The sequence below is a fragment of the Electrophorus electricus genome, chromosome 12 (assembly GCF_041902795.1).
Source record: "Electrophorus electricus isolate QZ-2024a chromosome 12, ASM4190279v1, whole genome shotgun sequence".
In the NCBI taxonomy this organism is placed as follows: Eukaryota; Metazoa; Chordata; class Actinopteri; order Gymnotiformes; family Gymnotidae; genus Electrophorus; species Electrophorus electricus.
Window position 1 is genome coordinate 15,315,613 of NC_137508.1, and position 20,270 is coordinate 15,335,882.

Here is a 20,270-nt window from a genome sequence, read left to right on the forward strand (position 1 = left end):
GTGATGCTGCTAATGGTGGTGGCATTTAGTTTTTCCAAGGTGCCTGCCCCAAGAAAAAGAGAGAAAAGATTCAGTGTGAAGACCAAATGAAGACAAACGGGCCACTTAAGGAAGGTCCCTTCTCCTCGTCTGCAGGCTTTGGTGTTTTTATGGGCTGAATGGATGCTCATCTATTACAAAAAGAATTAGTGTCAGAAACCCAAGGACTTGTAAAGCACTGATGAAAGTAGAGTAGCCAAGCATGATGGTGAACGAGCCAAATTAGCTGCACTTTGCTGTGTGTGAACGTAAGTCACTTTCGTTTCATCTGCTGTTTTGTCTTGTCCATGCAAAACCCATGGCATCAGTGTTTTTTATACTGATGGAAGGCATTTACTCACTCCAGTTCAAGGGTAATTCTGCTTTGAAAAGATGCTTGGGGCTTGGGAGATAGTAATGGTGATACATTGTGCATTATGACTAGAGATGCATGCAGTGTGCCCCCACACACACATACACACACACACACACACACACACACACACACACACACACACACACACACACATACACACACACATACACACACACATACACACACACATACACACACACATACACACACACATACACACACACATACACACACACACACACACACACACACACACACACACACACACACACACACACACACACACACACACACACACAAACAAACAAAAGAAAAGGGCAGGCTTGAACTGCAGGCTTCATGTCTCAAGTAAAAGCCTTTCCTTAATTTTCCTACACATCAATTTTGCATCACCATTGGATTGCATTCCTTGACTAGCAGTTGTGATGGAGAATGTCATGCCAATATGAAATGCGTCTTGTTGCATTTTGGGTTGTTCTTGCCAGTGAACAGCCTGTTTTTGAAAAAATCAAACAAATGACCTAATTTATTTGCCATTATCCAATAATTAGATATCACGAGTTTAAATGCTGACATTCGGGGGGATTTATTTTTTATTTCTAATGTCCAGTCACCCTTTTATCTTTAAGCTGAAGATTTTCTTACAGCCTGATAAAGCTGTAATTATATGCCATTTCTTTTTGCTTTGTAGTGTACTCAAAGAGGGTTTTTGGCATTCAGACTAGTTAAACCTTTTTGTAAATGGAATGCCTTTAGCAGGAACCATGCTTTCTTACAGCATTAACATGTTGGTTGGAGAAGCAGTTCAAATAGTAATTAATGACTCTAGACAAAGGTATTTTAGACAAGAGAGACAATGATATCTATTGTATTAATGTATTAATTACACATTTGTGAAATTTCTAACTGTGGCTCGAATGTACCTTACATTATCATGTTTGTTTGATGCCCACATACCAGGATAGTTATTAGCTTTTGGGTATTTGTTATTGCCCCAAGGTGGATAAACCATAACATCTAAGTTTATTCCAAAATATATGCTGTAGTGTCAAAAAAACAAAACGAAAAACTATCACCTGACCAGAGGCTGAGAACACATGTTCTAATTCTTAGTGGTTCTGATTCTTAGTGATTGCTATGTTGGTCTACTACAGACTGTATTCACCTTTTGGTGCAAGAATTCAAATGGGAACTGCATGGCTCTGGACCCCAAAGCACTTCAGAGGAAATGAAGTGAGGACTAACATCATTGGGGTTGAACTTCCATCACTCCTGGAGCTGTATGCCAAACACTGTCTGAGGAAGTTCAAAAGGATCATAAGAGATCCCACCCACCCAAGCTACAGTACATTATTCGGCAGATGGTTCAGAAGCATAAAAACCAGAACCAGCCAATACAGGGACAGTTTCTTTCCACGGGCCATCAGGCTGCTGATCAGCCAGTAGTAATCCAGCATGGCCTGTACTCTCACATACCCACACTTGCATTGTCAATTCCTGCCTCTCTACCATATGACCCAAGGTTATGCTACAATTTATGGGCCATATCATATAAAATAGCTTGTTTTTACTTAACAGAATGTAGACCTAAATAAGTTGTAATATATTTGCTGCTGCATGTATCTGTGTTGTATGTCTGTATATGTTGCTGACTTCAAAATACTACAGTCCTGGCCAAAGGTTTTGAGACTGACAAATTTTAGTTTTCACAAAGTTTACTGCCTCAGATTTTTGTCAGTTGTTTATATAGTATAGTGAAGTACAATTATAAGGAATGGCAGAAGGCAGGTGTGAGTTCATCTGCACGCACAGTGAGGCAAATACTTTTGGAGGATGACTTGAAGTGTCAAGAAGGGCAGCAAAGAAGCCATTTCTTTCCAAGAAACCATCAAGGACAAACATTCTGCAGGAAGTATAGGGACTGGACTGCAGAGGACTGGAGTAAAGATATTTTCCGGGATGAAGCCCCCTTCAGACTGTTTGGGACATCTGGACAAATGATGATGTCCAGAGAAGAAAAGGTGAGCGCTACCATGAGTCCTGTGTCCTGCTAACACTGAAACCACTCGAGACCATTCATGTGTGGGGCTGCTTCTCATCCAAGGGAGTGGGTTTGCTAAAAAAAACAAAAAACTGAGGCAGTAAACTTTGTGAAAACTAAAATTTGTGTCAGTCTCAAAACTTTTGGCCACAACTGTAGATGCACTACAGAAGGATTTAAATGGCATGTTTCCCCTTTCTATAGAATGAAAAATAGAAAAAATAGATTGGGGTTCAAGATTTGACAGGAAATTCAATTATTTATTCAAATATAATTACCCTTTATTGTGATTACCATTTATTTTTGAGCCATTACCATTACATTATTACCATTATTGTAAATTGAACAGTGATATCAATTTTTGCACATTTATTCTTTGTGAAAATTAAGTGCCTTACATTAAAGAGGCTCTGGTATAAATGCACATATTCTTTTGTTGTTAGAATACACAATTAGCAAGTTAAATGGACTGAAAACCTAAGTGGTTTGAACATAAGTGGTATGAACATAGGTCATAAATTGAAAAACAGCAATAAAATCTCAGGAAATTGATCCTCCTTTCCGAATACTTTCCTGAATGGTCTGAGCTCTGCTAATACTGTTGAATGAGGGAGTCTCTCTGTGCCTTTCTCAGGTTCACAGAGTTCCTGGAGCCCTTTGAGAGAGTCATCCAGCCGGAGGAATTGTGGCTGTACAAGAACCCTCTGGTGGAATCAGATCTCATCCCCAAGAGGGTCATGTTCGTAAGTACAGCATGGTGCTTCAGGCAGAAGAGTAAGCAACTAAGCAAGTTACAGAGTTCCTGAGGCTTTGGACTACAGCATACACAACTGCCCAGCCAAGGTCCTGGCGGAAGAGCACAGAGTCGACTTCTGTTGCTGGACCTTTACGTCTAATTCTCAATCATATAGCCATGAGAATAGAACTGGCCTTGTTCTGATTTGCTGGGGAGGATGGCAGTGTTCCATTCTTCTCAACCACATGGCCTGGTGCCCCCCAGATAGTGGGCAGAGTGGTGTGGTTAGCACCAAATTTGATTTTAAAAGACCAGTCGCAAAACATTGGCAGCTGGGTGTCATTCATTTTCAAAGTTGTCCCCAGATAATATACTTAAGCATCAGTGTAGTAAAAATAATATAATACAAAAGAATAGAACAGACACAGAAATCATATATGTCATTACTCTTTGTCAGGACAGCCAATGAGATTATTGATATATAGGCTTTCCATTGTGGAAAGTGTCTCGAACATGATAAGAAGGTATGATAAGAAGAGAGAAATTGTGAGAACAGCAATTATTGACAATACTGTGATAGATATTCTAAGAATAAACTTTTTTCATTTTTCACTTGAAGGAGGAAGTGTGCCTTGAAAATTGAGCAACTCAGGCAGAACGTTAGTTGGTGTAGATTTCCATTTTCTGTGGGAGCTGTGCAGATGTGGAACTCTGAGATGTTCTGGTTTGGATTATTGATATGATTATATGTAAAGGTCAGTAGTTTCTTTCAGATGACTGAATTGAGATTTTTTTTGATTAGCAGTCTGATTTAGTAAAGTAAGTTGCAAAGACAGCTTGTGCAAAACCTATTATTGCATAAAGTATTAATCATCATCCTGTTACTTATCATGTTAATATAATTTTGTAAAGCTGTCCATAAGCAATGAAGCAAGTTTCTTAAGATCAGATCCTTCAGTTTCATTTTTAGACATGCTGTTGTTTATCCCATAATGCACCTGGTGGCAATGTGAATTAGTTTCTTTCCTCCAGGTCCAAGGATGTGGGGTTGCTATTACACTGAATACATGAGTCTATTTGGTGGCTAGTTAGTAATATCCATAGGCACTGCAGATTGTTAGTTTAGCATGGAGACTTCTCTGTTTTGTTGTTTGAACTTTGCGTGTCACATGCTGTAAAATCATTGTGCAACAGTGGCATTGGTGTTTCCCTAATGTTAACGTTCCACAAAAATATACATAAAGGAAGGTCAAGAAGCTGAGTGTCATCAGGCAAATGCTTGAATATTTCTCATAGGTTGGTCTTTGGCAGACCTCAGTGCAATTTGGCTACTGCAGGGGTCATAAAACCTGACTAATAGCAGCACAGTGAATGATGATTATGCTGCCTCACATTTAATGAATCAGGAGATTTGATCAACTTTGTGAGGGCAACCTTATAATTTGCCGTAGTGCAGTTGGTCGGTGATATATGCTATCTGCTGGTAGCTGAAAAAGCGGTGAGTTTTGCCTTGGACCTGCACTTCTTGGCTTCAAGCCAAGAGACTAATAGCTAGCACTGCAAGTGGTGTATATCTTGACATGTTTTTAATTACTGTGGCTTTGTCTTGACATTGGGTCATAAAGAAATCAGATCACATATGGTGACTCTTTGAGAGAGGCTGCCACAGACCAGCACAATCTTATCCTAGTTTTTAAAATGATGACAAAAAAAGGCTGATTCATTTGGACAGCAAAACTGTAGTGGACTTACATATTACTAGTCTACTTGTCCACTAAAGGCTGGCTGAAGTCATATGGCATTTCCTTTTTTGAACTCTTTTCATACTATTTACACTTTACACGTTTCTAGGGTTAGGACACTGCATGTAGTTACACTTTTGTTTGTTTGTGATGTCAATTTGTTTATTTGTCCCTTTGGCTCCAAGCCATTACTGGAGCTATAAACAAAATTAGTCCTGTAAAGGTATCGGCTTTTGTCATGTTTTATGGGAAATGCTCCAGCAAAACACTCATCCCTACAAGACGTACTACACTTTTCTCATTCATCACAGCTTATAGAGGCCAAGTAAGTGCTCAGAGGGAACTGAAGGTAATTACCACTTTTTGAGGTTGCCAGTAATTACCTGGGCATAGAAAAAAAAGCCCACATCATCAATCAATTCACAGGCAGTGAGTGTGAAGTGAGAGTCTTCAGGCATAGTACGGAGGAGTGGATGGTACTACCAAAATGCATCTTATTTAATTCAGGCCAATGAAGCCCAGTGGGTAGCAGAATGCTCACAGTGACCTGAAGGGGAGACTGTGGAGTTTTCATTGAGCCGAATGTGTTATGCCCCTTCTTGCTCTTTTTCTTTGGAGTGCCCAGTTTGTGCAAAGGGAGGTGATGTGATAGCCTATTGACTCCACCTATCTACCAGCATGCCTGAGGATCATTTGCAATGCTGGATAAAGGACTTCTTTGCCAGCTTTGCGGAGTGAGACTCTTGTGCTACACCTTGGCTCTCTATGTGCACACACCTGGATACTTTCGAATGTGTAGTACTGAAGGTTGGCTTACGGCTTTCCCTTTTAATGAATCCACTACTCGGCCATAAGAAAAACCATGATTCGGATTTGGAAAATTTACTGTGTGTTGTTCGTTGGTAGTCAATTACTTGTGGATATGTTCTGCGTGTGGTGGCTGGATTTGTAATTGTAAATAAATCTATTTTGTCCATTTCATCACTAATATTAGCTTGAAGGATATTTGGTAAAAAGAAAAATTTTGTTCTTTAGTTGTCTGCTGTTTCAAAATAAAGTTCCACAGAGGAATTTGTTGCTCACCTTATAAATATATATATTTTTCTGAAAGTAAAAATCTCTATTCATTTGATTGCACAATTTATACAACAGTTTTCAATTTCTAATTGGTTTTCAATACAATCAACAATAGTCTTACATGGACTACAGCTATTTTCCACTGCTTTTGTCATGGTTCTAAAGGTGTTTCTCATTTCTCACGCAGGCCATATCATTCCTCACCCCTCTGGCAGTGATATTTGTGGTGAAGATTATACGACGGACGGATAAGACAGAAATCAAAGAGGCATGTTTGGGTAAGTGCAAGGAAAGCTAAGTTCAAATTACGCGGCATCATATGGCTTTCATTTGTTTGTTTTGATGTTGTTTCTTAGCATTCTGGCCAGCCATGTTCAGGTCAGGAGAGAAAGCTAAACACAAATTAAAAACTAAACAACTGAACAGTGAGAGAGAGAGAGAGAGAGAGAGAGAGAGAGAGAGAGAGAGAGAGAGACAGAGAGAGAGAGAGAGAGAGAGAGAGATAGAGAGAGACCCGTGCGTCACTTCAGAGATTAAAGTCTTAAACAGTGTTAAATTGAAGTCAACACTGAAAAGGATTTTATTAGCGTTAAAAGCAGGAAAGTGTTCAGATATTTATTTTAGTATTGGCACAATGTAGTGTGTTTTTTTGCCAAGATGTCACGGATGGCTGTACTGCAGATGCAGTGTTTCATCTTGCTTTGCCTGGAATTGTTGTTGTAATTGTATGGCTCTTTGTTGCAAAGTGCTACTATTCGGTGAAGTTTCATTTGAGATATTCCAATTATTAAAAGCTTAAACAGACTCATGTGGTGGGTTAAGAGTTGTATTGATGTTGATGTCAAAACGCAGAGGCCAGCAGCGGTTGGTGTCGGGGGCCATCCATGAATCAGGGAAAAGAAAAAAGGAAAAGATGTAATTTGGGTGACTTAGTCCTAATGTTTACTTTTTCTTGAGTTGCTTGATATTGAAATAAAAGTTTAAAGTAATGGAAAAGCATTTGCAGGGAATAAATTAGCAATGAAAATGTTTATGAGGCCTAAGAGATTGTCTTGGATGGATTAGACCATAGTCTTGCTGTTAAATGTAATATAGATGTTATTCCCTTCTTTCATATTTAGGAAAACAAGGCATCTGTCACCTTTCTCAGTAACATGAAGATACAAGGTTTACTATTTACTTGAAGTGCAAACTTGATCCCAGTTTCACAGTGACTGGATATGGAATGATTTCTGAGGAGCTAGACTCACAGAAGATCTTGCTATATCACGTATCTTATCATTTGATTTTTTAGAAGAAAATGAGATTCCCTTTCTCCATCCAATCCAGGGGCCGACACCTGTTTGGTTGTGTAACCCATCCATTAGGTGCAGTTGCTGGGAAGTATAGGCTCTCACAGTTTGTCTCCTCTTTTACAAACCCTCTGAAAATAGTTTTTGTTTAAATTTTAGGAAAGCTCTGAGAAAAGACATGACAGCCTTATAGACATTTCCCAAATGACCTAGAGAGAAGAGCTCTTCCAAAGAGCTGTGCTCTTGCACAGGAACCATCATAAGAGAATTGATAAGCAGTTAACATCCAAGATGATTCCAAGGTTGCTGTGCTTTTGAGAATACGATATGCTGTGTGCGCGCGTGCGTGTACACATAAGACACTGACCATTTTTTTACTAACGAACTTAGTAAGTTATTTAATATGCAATCACCATTTCACCCAGTGGCAGCGAAAGGGAACGGATGGCCTTTGGCAGTAGACATACAGTATATATTTGGTGAAGTGCTGTCCCCAGTTACTGGCTTTCACATAGATCACACCTTCCTCATCTAATTCAGAATCATGCCCATCAAACATCACTTCCAGAGCTTTCACTCTCTCTCCTCTGGGAACCATGATGAGTGATGGAGAATGACTAATTGTGGGGCTGGACTATGAGAGATAACATAGCTAATGGATATTAAAGAGAGCTTTAGCAGTCCTTTCCTTCTCTGGCAGGACTATTCAGGAGGATGCCGGATACTTTAGGGAATTATATATGCTTTAGTAGTTAAAAAAGTGAACAAGTGATGGGATTTTATATATGGGAAAATTGCAAGCACTTTTCATAGCACTTATGCATTGATGTTTATGATAAGTTCTAAGAATGCTGAATAAGAGTCATTAGTGGAGTTGCATTTGTAACCTGTAGTTCATCTTATCGTTCATGAAATTCATCTTATCTTACCTGTTCACCCTTTAAACTGTATTTGTCTTCTGTTTCTCATTTGTGTCTCTCTGTATCTGTCTTCTGTTTCTCAGCTGTGTCTCTTGCACTCGCACTGAATGGCGTCTTCACAAACACCATCAAGCTGATAGTTGGCAGGTAATACATAGCTCTGTCTTTCTGATAGTATCAGCTCTGTCTTTCTGATAGTATCAGCTCTTTTACAATAGATCTTTTCATTAAAATTCCTGCTGTGGCTTTTCAGTGCTGACTCAGTTTAAACCTTCTCTTCTTTAAATATATAAATCTTTTTTCATTTTCTTTATGTTGTTTAATTTTCTTTATATTGTTAACGCCATAATTGAACAGAATCCTCCAATAATCCTCCAATAATGGCCACAAGTTACTGTTGTCATGGTGATTATACATAGTGTTTCACTTTGTTTACACAAATCTACCCTGATAAGGATAAACTCGATTCATCCTTTAACATCTGTCGTCCTTGTTTATTTACTTTAGCTATATTCAATTCCAAAATCAAATTACCCATGAATCTTGAGCAAATCAAACATGCCCTGTGTGTTTCTGGCTGAAGGCCAAGGCCAGACTACTTCCATCGCTGCTTCCCCGATGGCCAGGTCAACCCCAAAATGCTGTGCACAGGAGAGCCCGACCTGGTGTCTGAGGGCCGCAAGAGCTTTCCCAGCAGCCACTCCTCCTGTAAGTGTCCGTCATCATAGGCTGAAGGGCCAGTAATATCAGCTCCTCCACAGTACAGGGAAGGTACTATTATGCTGGCACATGTACACTCAAATGTATTTGTTATTGAAAGGAACTCTTTAGATGCATCAGGTGGTCAGAGGGACTTTTCTTTTCCTATCTTGCATGAGTGAGTTTTTCAGTAAACATAGCACTTTAAGTCTCAAGATTTTTCTTCAGGTTACTGGAAATTGGTGCTTGCATCCATAAATTTACCTATGAATGTGAGAATGACTGACTGTTTACTTTCTACCACTTCTCTGATTTGCTGTATAGTAAATCAAGACATAATGCTCCACACCTGCTGTTTGAAATTAGTGGCAGAATCTTAAAAGCCAGTTGTTCTAGACAATAAATAGTTGTACTAATAAAAAACCTATAAAAGAAAACTAACAGGATCTGCCTTGGATGTGGAAAACCTGCCATAAAAGTGCATCCCAACCTTGCACGCCCCCTTGACAATTCATTGTAAAAACCTCAGTGCGTTCCGCAGGGTGACTATACAGCACCCACTTGACTAGTCAACCTGGAGCGGGCTCTGTGGCCACTTTGCATTTGGTGCTCTCAGTTTAATAATAACAGAGACTAAGCTTTTCTCTTCTATCTTTCTTTTGGAGACTGGGCCAATATTCATTAACATTTCCTTTTTCCACTTCTCAGTTTATTCATGGTAGTAGCAATATAGGGTGATGTTACTGCAACCACACAATCCTCCAACCACTCAGTCCAAAAAAAGAATGTGACAGACCAATGAACAGAGCAATAATGTACATCTTCCATTTGTATGCCATAATTGATATATATAACCTTCAAATTCTATGTCTGTTTTCAACCTTTTCTTAAAAACAATGTGGAAAAGAGAAGGAGAGAATAATCAGCTGTTCGCTTGTGTGTGTAAATAGAGGCTCAGTGAATTGATTTATTAGGATATGATACAGCTCCTTTTGCACTGTCCTTATCCTCTTCACACTTTGTAGCCAAAAATATCTCCTGTTTCAGTGTTTGTTGAACACATTCACTCATATGGCAAACGTATGACAAACTGCTGCTCCTCGGGCACTCAACTGAATAAGGCAGTTGAAAAAGAAAAGTGGACAGAGAATGGCTAAATCTGTATAATTTGTTACCATTTTAATGCTTAAATGTTAGGGGAAACAACAAACATCTAAAAATGGGTAAATTACAAAATTAAATAAACTTTCACCACTTTTGATCTTTTTGATCTGGATAGTCCCAATGAGATCAAGCAATCTCTTTTACAAGAGAAACCTGGCCAACAAAGCGTCAACAAAGAGATTAAAATAGAGGCATTAAAATAAAAACTATTACACACACGTATCGGTTTTAACACTTTTGATAAATTGTCAATTACTGTTGATAAGGTTAATTGGGGCACCACCATGATTAACAGGGAAATGTATTCATTTTCATTAATTTATTAATAATTAAGAATTCAGTCTAAACTCGTGAAAATCGCCAAGTCGATATGTGATTATTTCTATTTATTTTATCTACCAAACATCAGAATATCACTCTTGATTCACAGTTGTAATAATCAAGATGTGTTTATTTATTAAGCATTGAGATACACAAACATGCACAAAAATCATTGAGTAAGATTCTACCAATGACTAGGAATATCAAGCTTACTAAAATCGCTATAATAGCAATAATAAAAAAGCAACCAAGTGAATGATAACACAACTGATTCGTGGTGGATAAAGTTGGCTAACACTTATCAAATAATGGGAGCAAACATCACAATTTAGAGATTATATTAAAATAACCACACATTATTGGCTGATTATCATTTGACATCATAGTAGGTTAACCTGTAGCGGTCCACACGTACAGGCGCGTCATTTTTGATGTTTTGCAATGTTTTTATTAATATCTTTGCAATAAGACAGCATGGAAACATGGTTCAGATATTTGTGAATCTGTGCAACTTGCCCTTTAAATTTTGTGAATGGTAAGAATAAAGAGACTATGAGGTTAGAATATACATTAAAGGTACACGTCATCTGCCTCTCACCGTGTGATTGGCGTGTTCGTGCATCACTCAATTATTTGTTGTGTGTGACTGATGAATTTGTGTGTCAATATGTATGAAAGTAACCAATAAACAATCATCAAATCACTAGGGATTTACCCTTCATGTCAGAAACATCTAAAATGTTGTACAACATTTGTACAGCTGCTGAAATTGCATCAATTTGGGAAAGTAGTGACGAAGGTAATTGAGCTTTAGAGACTGAGGGGTTTGATTCCTTTGATGAAGAATACTATGAAAATAAAATTGATGGCTAAATTAATAACTCTGTAATCATGGATTTAGTCACATTTAGGTATAATGTCTAAGCTAAAAGATAAATGTTGTTTCTGTGCAAAATTTGTGAAATTGATTTCTAATACACGTGATTTTTGTTTGACAAAACTGACCATCCATTAGTAAACGTTTACTTTGTTAGCTAGCTATATATATATATATATATATATATATATATATATATAATTTCACTGCTTTTGTGAACCAAACACTTTGGTAAACATTTTAAACACCAAAACAGTTTATGCACATGAGTAAAGGTATTTCTTTTTGCAATGCTCTAGGTCAAATGGCGCCTCATTAAAAAGAGAGCTGAGATTGGTCTGAGTATTTTGATATGAATCATATGGGTATCATGCTATAAGTAAGAACCTTTAAAGTGAATATAAGAAAATATGAAAAAACAGTGAAAATGCCCTTAGGCTTCGGGGGATTCATGGCAAGTTGTTACTTTGTGAATCTGTGGGAAAGAGAAACATATATATCTGTGAACATGCTTCTGTGGGATGAAAAATGTTGGTTGTCCTGGTAAGGGTTTGAGTCTGATTTATGGTCACACTCACAGTATAACCAGGGTGGTAGAACCTTCTCGCATTTACATTTACATTACATTTGCATTCCAATCTGTTGGCTTTATGACACCTATGTAGAGGAGAAAGAGTCAGAAAGTCAGACCAGCATGATAAGCTAAGCCGTTTATGGTTTTGTTACTCAGTATCAAGGCGCCTGGGTCCTATCCGTGGCTTTCTTTTCCAGTTCAGTTTGTACTTTCAGTAAAACATCACAAGATGTCCAAAGGATGGTGATTGTAATGACGAGTTCAGTTTTAAAAGTTAAATAAGTGGACATCTTACAAAGAATGGCTTTATAAATAAAAAGACAGGTATATGCTGGTACATGGCTTGGTGGTTAGCATGTTTGCCTTTCAGCACTAAGATCTTGAGTTTGAGTCCCTAGGTGGGTGGAGGTTCCATGTTCTGCCTGTGTGGGTCTCCTCTGGGGTCTCTGCTTTCCTCCCTCCATGCAAAAACATAGAGGTTAGGTTGTTTGGGTACTCTAAATTGTCCTGTTTGAATGTGACCTGTGTGTATGTATGTACATATACATATGTATGTCCTGGTCTTAACCTCTTTCCCTGTACCTGGTGCAATCCCCCAGGGGGCTGTGGTTTCTGACTGAGAGTATGCCTTATGCAAATTGGCTTCTGCTTCTCATCAAGTGAGTGTGTAAAAGCTGATATCTGTCTGTAGTGTTCTTGGGTTTGAGAAAGGTGATGTATAAATGTAACTAATAATAAAAATACCTATAGCAGGCCACCTCACTTTTGAATATGAAACAGTGATTAAGTAAGAGCACCACAATTTCTGATGAATCTCAGTACTCCATGGTATCCAGCATATAAAAACAATGGGCAGGTGTATTCATATTCATCCCCACAGTCAAAGGCAGATAAAATCGACTCCACCAGGTTCTATATGACATTGAAAGCAAAACAAGCCTTGTTTATCTAATAAAATTAATTAAAAATCTTAAATATTTATAAGTAGATACCAGCTTATGTTACCATTTCTGGTAATAATTTTCTCAGATAATTCTAAACTTTGTTTTTATGTAGTAAAAAAAAAAGTTTAATTTTATCTATATTTAGAAGTTTGTACTCTATCAAAAGCCTTTGTAAATTAGCAAAAAAGGCTTTATCCAGTACACACAAACACATTATATATATATATATATATATAAAGTACACAGTTTCCAGAGAACGTTTCAGACAGAGGTCCTTCATCATCTGTGCAAACACATATCTCTTACTACAGTACACTACAGTTACTCATATATATATATATATATATATATATATATATATGCAAATTATCAGATAAAACTAAGATAGAATGCAGGCTACTCAGCTAGAGGGTGTGTGTGTGTGTGTGTGTGTGTGTGTGTGTAATATATATATATATATATATATATATATATATATATATATATATATATATATATATATATATACACATATACATACATATACATATACACACACACACACACACACCCTCTAGCTGAGTAGCCTGCATTCTATCTTAGTTTTATCTGATAATTTGCATCCTAGCCAACTGAATGTTCAGTAAAAGCAAAATCTTATCCACCCAACTATAATATGATTCACTATATCAAAAAAGCCTTATAGAGGTCTATTAAAAGAGCAAGACAACACTTCTTATTATTTAAAGCTTCAGTTATCCAATTTATGATCCTTATGGCAGTGTAATATTGCTGTGGTTTTTGTGGAATCCTGATTGAGATGTTGACAATGTAGTGTTAATAGCCAGGTATTCTATTACTTCTATCACTAACTAAGGATTCAAGCACCTTAGCCACAGAGAGTTTAGAGATCGACCTATGATTATTTAAAATAGAACGGTTGCTTCCTTTCAAAAGAGGAATAAAAAAGGTAGCTTTCCAGTTTGTAGGAATTGTATTGGTAGAGTTATACACTGTGTTATTAGGCAAGTTGTATTTTTCATTTTATTATTGAACAATTACACTGCTCTTGGTCAATCCAAAAATGTTAATAAAACTCAAACCTGAATATTTAAGAAAATAAAAGTGAGGTTTTGGCTTTCTTAGGAGAATATCTATATGTGCATAATTATTGGGCAACTAGGGGGTTTATAATGTGCATTTTGATGCTGGAGATCCATTTTCAGTCATGCTCTACATTTCCTGATTCATTTCCACTAGGTGTGCTAGACATCTCCAAAGTGTCCAAAAACCTCTCCAAATGCACACAAAGTCATCAGTCACTGTACATTGAGTGTGCATGATTCTTTTTGCTAAAAGTTTGCTATCACAACTTACTAAAAGACAATATTAGCTTCATGGCTTCATTGCAGCATATTTTGTGTTAGGTTACGAAGAAAGGAACGCATATTTTTGTACAAAGATGTGAGCAAGCAAATAAATAACTTTACTAGCATTCTATATACTTTTTAAACATGTCACGCAGTTGCTTTGATGGTAATTTAATTTTCTATGGCAAAATCTGAAATTATCATATACTGGAATCATATATTAAAAGGCTATTTAAAAGGGCAGACATGATTGTTGTGAAAATTTACCAAAAAAATACAGTGAATTGACCGTGGAATTTCTGGTAAACGGTTGCATGTAGATGGCTGAAAATCAGTAAGCAGGTACTTATATTAGTCCTAAGAAATTTTATGTTGATAGCATCAAATATTCTTAAAATACAGTACATCTATCAAGTGATTTATTTGAGTATGCCAGATCAATCCCACCCATGGGACCCCTAGAGAATGCATGTGCAGTAACCAGTTGGCCTTTACTGGTTAGCCATGCGACGCATGTAATGGAGCATTGTCCTGCAAAAAATCATGATCATCTTGAAAGATGCAGACTTTTTCCTGTACCACTGAAGAAAGCATCTTCTAAAAACTGGCAGTAGGTTTGTGAGTTGATTTTGAGTCCATCTACAACCCTTACCTTGACCATGTCTTTGAGGACGGAACACCTTGTACTTCTGGGCACTCCAGATAGGTTGCGGTTCTGCAATATGATGGCACTGGAGGATAATGGGTTCCTGGTCACTTCACATTTGATTCTTCTCAAATCTTTGGCAGTTCATTTGTGCCTTTTTTTTCTCAAGACATTTCTTGAGACCCTGTTGACTATTTGCTACAAAGCCTTTGATGGTTCTGTAATCATGCCCCAATATCTTAGCAATTTTAAGAGTGCTGCATCCCTCTGAAAGACTTTTTACAATTTTTGACTTTTCAGAGTCAGTTAAATCTCTTTTTTGGCCCATTTTGCCTGAGTAAAAGAAGCTGCCTAATGATTATGCACACCTTGATATAGGGTGTTGATCTCCTAAGGCCACACCCTCCCTCATTACACAAATACACATCACCTGATATGCTTAAATCCAATAAGCATTCAAATTTATACAGTTTGGAGTTGGAAAATATGCATAAAAATAATGATATGGTCAAAATACTCTCTTGCCTAATAATTGTGCACATAGTATAGATTCTGATGTTAATTTAAAAAACACTAGGTTAGGTTCTAGATTATCTGGAGAAGTTGGCTTTCTAGAATTAAGTGCTTTTAGAGCTCTCCACTTCTTTTACCACAACAGAGGTTTGTAATTAAAAACCTGGCCATTACTGATGTCAGTACCTGAAATAACTCTGAAATGATTTTCAAATTTAAACATGAATATGAAACCACAGGAAATAAAATGACTATTAAAGTAATTTAACATTTACATTTACATTTATGGCATTTATGGAATTTAAGATTCCTGTCTTGTCTACAAGTTAGTTAAATTACAGCTAGCAAACAGTCATTTTATGATTTTAGATACATTTCAACCTCTAATCCTGAATCTGATATCCTGCCAGCCTCTAATCCTGAGTTACATGTCCTGGATCATGCTGAGTTACATTCATGAAGTAGCTGATGTAGCTCAAATGTAAACCAAGGGTTATCATGGCAGTATTTTAAATACTTGGGGGGTGAAGTATGGTGAATATAAATGCCGAACTCATTTTTCCACCAAAGAGCTGAGATGTTTCTGTTAAAGTGATGTATGGCCCTCAATGTAACATTGACTGGAGTGTAATGAGTTTCTGTACATATCCTGGATTGCTGGAATAAATTGTAAAACCACTGATCCATCTTAGATGAGATGTAAATGTGATTCATAAAAGACATAAAACCAAAGCTTGGAAAATTTCCTTTGCATTTGACTAACGGAGGACCTGACTATGAATAACAGTGCACCTAAGAGCTTTCAAATATTGTAAAAATTGAAAGTAATTATTAATCAGAACTCATATCTACATTGTGTCACATAATCAGTAAATAAGAAACGAAAGCCTCTGGATGGATAGACTCTATTTACTGTAAATCATTTTGTTCCTGCCTCTGCTTTATTCATCGAATCCCAATGATGTTCGTGTATGTGGTTAGCCAGGAGATTAGTGTGAAAACTGCATTCATAATGATGGCAAGAAGTGTAATAGGATTGATATTTACTGCATCTCAGATCTGCTTAAATTCCAGAGCAGAGCAATAGGATCTGCTTATCTGCTGTAATGAAGGAGCATAAACATGTTGTGTCCCAGGTGTGCCTTGCATAGTTGAAACTGCCTAGGATATTATTCAGACCACACCAGCTTTTCAAAATAGATGCATTTGCACCTTCTTCAAGCTTTCCAGCCCTCAACACTCTCCTAGTGCCAGGTCAGATAAATAATTAGCAGCACCCAAATAAAAAGAGCTCAGCTTAAACCATGCCCAGTCGTATACTTTGAGTCTCTAACAATATCTTTGGATGAGTCAGAATTTAGTGCCATCACGTCTGTGTTTATTTTCTATTTCATTTTTCTCATCTTCACGGAAGGGGAGTTTACTTTTTACTGTGGTGTTGACAAAGGGAGCAGTCCCCCTCCCACCCAAGGAGCTGCACCAAATACTGCTTGGCCTAAATTTAGTCATGTCATTAAAAGCTATTAAAGCCCCCCTCTCCACCGCTCAAGGTCAGCTGGTTAGTCATGGAGGAGCCCTGTATTTATATCCTTGTTTGTACCATGCAGACCATGTGTTATGGACTGGGCAGCCCTGTCAATAAAACCATTAATCTCCTATGTAACTTATGTAATGTAAAATCAATCGCATTGTCACTTGAGTCACATTCAGTGATCTTTTAACTATTAGAGGTTTAGGACATTACTGAGGCCCTGCTGTGTTTATCATTTCTGCTGTGTTTATCATTTCCTCATTTCTGAGTTCCTGTGATTGGTTCCTACTAAGGGAGATTACAGATGCACTGATATTTGGATTAGGCGACAGTTTGTCCTGCTTTAGCCTTATTGTCGTGCATGTGCGTGACATTTCCGAGAATTTGTGAGCTCTCAGGACTGTATCTGGGATCAGTGCACAGCTTGTGCAGATCTGCTCGATTTCCTTAACAGAGAATATGAAGTTCTAGTTTTCTGGCTATAGAGTGCCTCTAAAAATAGTTTTAAGGCTATAGAAAATGGCTATAAAAACTTTGTCCAATTTTTATTTATACTTTTTGTTAAGACTATAGTCACATGATAGATCGATTGATCAATCACTTTATTGATCCTAGGGGGAATGTCAATTGTCACAGCAGTGCAGTAGAGAAATATGTAAGTACAATAGTTACACAAAAAAACAGCTGTGATAAAAATAGCTACAATAAAAATAAATATTGTAATAGTGTAATTTTCTGAAGGTGTCAGGACTACTGGAAATCAGTGGTGTACAGGATGAAAAGGTGCTGCTCACCAGACAATCAGACCGGCAGGCACCCGGCCGCACATATTGGGTCTGTCAGGCAGGTAGTTCGTGACCTAGCCGATCATGGAATTGCCCATCTGCGTTCTATCCATCTTCTGCTCCAGCAAGAGAGGTTGGATGGTATAGAATGTGCAGGAGAAATCAAAGCAGGTGATTCTTATTGTGGAACTGTTACTGTCCAAATGAGAGTGCACCCTCTGCAGTAAATAGATTATGGTATCCTCCATGCCTGTTCTGGGCTGGTAAGTGAACTGCAGGGGATCCAGGAAGAGTCTAACCAGGGGTCTAGGTTGTGCTAACAAAAGTCTTTATAGGACCTTCATAGCATGTGATGTGAGAGCCACCAGTGTGAAGTCATTCAAGGAGGAGGTAGTTGAGGTAGTTTACGACTCAGGTTGAAAAAGACCTGAAGAATTCCACACATCTGGGTGGCACAAACTTTCAGAACCCTTGGGCTGATTCCATCAGGTCCTGTAGCTTTGCCTGGTTTCGGTTTTTCAGCTGTCTCTTCATCTGGCTGGCTGTTACATCTAAGTGGGGGTGTGATTGTTGTGAGTCCATGGATGATGGCTGTGTGGTGAGGGGGTAGCAGAGTGGGGGGAGTGGAGGTGGTGTGGAAGTAGGGTGAGGTAGATGCCTCTGGTGGTGGGGAGGGGGGGATAGTGTCATGCTTAATCTGTTAAAGAACACTTTCAGCTCATTGGTTCATTTTCAAATGTCTCTCACAATGTGCTGTTTGAGCTTGAAGTCTGTGATCTGTTTCATGCGCTGGCCACACCTCCTTTGCATTGCTCTTCTGAAGTCTTCCGTGCAGATTCCTTCTGTAGGCTTCTCTGTTTTCCCACAGTCTCACCTTCAGCTCCTTTTGGATCTCTATCCTACTTTCTGAAAGCCTGTTTCTTATTATTAATAGTTCCATCAGGTGTTTGATGATCCTTGGTTTGTTGCTGGGAAAACAACGCACCTTCCTGACAGGAACAGTTGTGTCTGTACAGAAGTTTATACAGTCAGTTATGCAGTTTGTAATTTTGTTTGTCCTCACCAGGAGATTCACATAACAATCCCCATTCTATTGTCTCAAAGCAGACCAGTAGAGCCTCCTCTGCCTCAGGTGGCCACCTCTTTATTCTCCTTGCATTCACAAGCTGCTTTAGATTCATAGATCAGTAAGTGGGTGCCATGTTGTGATCAGACCTGCCCAGTGAAAGTAGTGCAGATGAACTGTATGCATCCTTAACATTTGCATACAGAAGATCCAGTAGTCTGTTCTCCCTGATTGCACAGTCAACAAACTGGTGGAACTTTGGAAGTGAGGTGGAGAACGAAACATGATTAAACTCTCCTGTGATGGTAATGAAAGAGTTTGGATATAGGGTCTGAAGTCTCGCGATGCATGAGAGTATGAGGTCACATGCCATGTCTGCATTGGCTTCTGGTGGAATGTAAACAATTATAAACTCGTGAACTCCCTGGGTAGATGATATGGACGTAGGCTGACTGCTACCAGTTCAGCATTTGGGCAACAATGGCATACCTTCACAGTAATATGTTTGGGAATATACTGTTGTTCACTACGTATACAAGTGCATCTCCTTTCTTCTTGCTGCTCAGCTTCGTGTTTCTGTCCACCCTCACTGTCTGAAAACTGGGGATGAAAACACTCAAGTCGGGATATCAGTGCGTAGCCATGTCTCAGTAAAACACAGCTGGGTGTGCAATCAGTGCATTCAATTTGTCCATTTTATTTATTTCCACTTATAGTCATGATATTCGTGGATCCACTCGGGCTATCACAGCTTTATTGATTTTGTTATCTCATTAGAGATCTGCTGCCCTGCTGGACAGCTGGAATTAATTAGTTACTTAACCAAACCATTAGAAATGGGTAACACATTTTAGTTTTGCTCCAACAGATTTCAAGAATTTTCAGTCTTTACTTGACCAATGCAATGGTTTACTGGCAAGCAGAAAAACTTTTATATGAATTAGTATTTGTTTTTGTATTTTTAGAGAGTACCCAAGAGTCTATAAAGAGTTAGTGTAGTGTAAATTAGTGTAGCAAAAAAAACCCAAAAAACAGCTATTTAACAGAGCATTCATTATGAGCAGTAATCAGCAGTGCCTCATACTTCTAGGTAGCAGATGTGTAAACATTTAAACCAAAATGGGAAGTAAATAAAGAACTCACCTCTGAAGTTTATTTGAATAGCAAGAATAATATAGACTCTATCATCCTAACTTTGTTTTCTTTCATGTAAAAGGCAGCTGCATCGAAGCTCCTAGTTTACAGTTGTTTCGAGTTCTAGTTCAGTGAATAATCCTTGTGAATTTACTTTTTTTTCTGTGGATAATGCTGGCATGTATAGAGAATCACCTAGACGTGAATATTTTTAATGACAAATCAGTATTCATGCGCACAGGTAGCAGTGTGAAACCAGTGAGGCTTAGCACACTGCACAAAATGAATTGAATTTTATTTCCTCTTTGATTAGCATTTTTATCATGAATGTGAATTATAAATATGATGAATGTGAATGTAAATTATGAATATGTATGAAGTGCAGTAATTATGCCATCTCTGTATTGGTTCCATGGATATATCAGTAAATAACCAGAATGGCTCAAACCTAATGGACACCAGCAA

The 20,270-nt window shown here is 38.0% G+C and overlaps 1 protein-coding gene across 1 annotated transcript in view; it reads left to right on the forward strand.

Moving 5' to 3' along the window:
- The window catches only part of plpp4 (phospholipid phosphatase 4), a 61,259-nt gene that overhangs the window by 22,773 nt on the left and 18,216 nt on the right, over positions 1-20,270 (forward strand). Inside the window, exons 2-5 of the mRNA XM_027026355.3 lie at positions 3,070-3,178; positions 6,178-6,268; positions 8,286-8,349; positions 8,786-8,910. Coding sequence (XP_026882156.1) covers positions 3,070-3,178; positions 6,178-6,268; positions 8,286-8,349; positions 8,786-8,910 — 389 coding nt within the window. The remainder of the gene's footprint in view (positions 1-3,069; positions 3,179-6,177; positions 6,269-8,285; positions 8,350-8,785; positions 8,911-20,270) is intronic.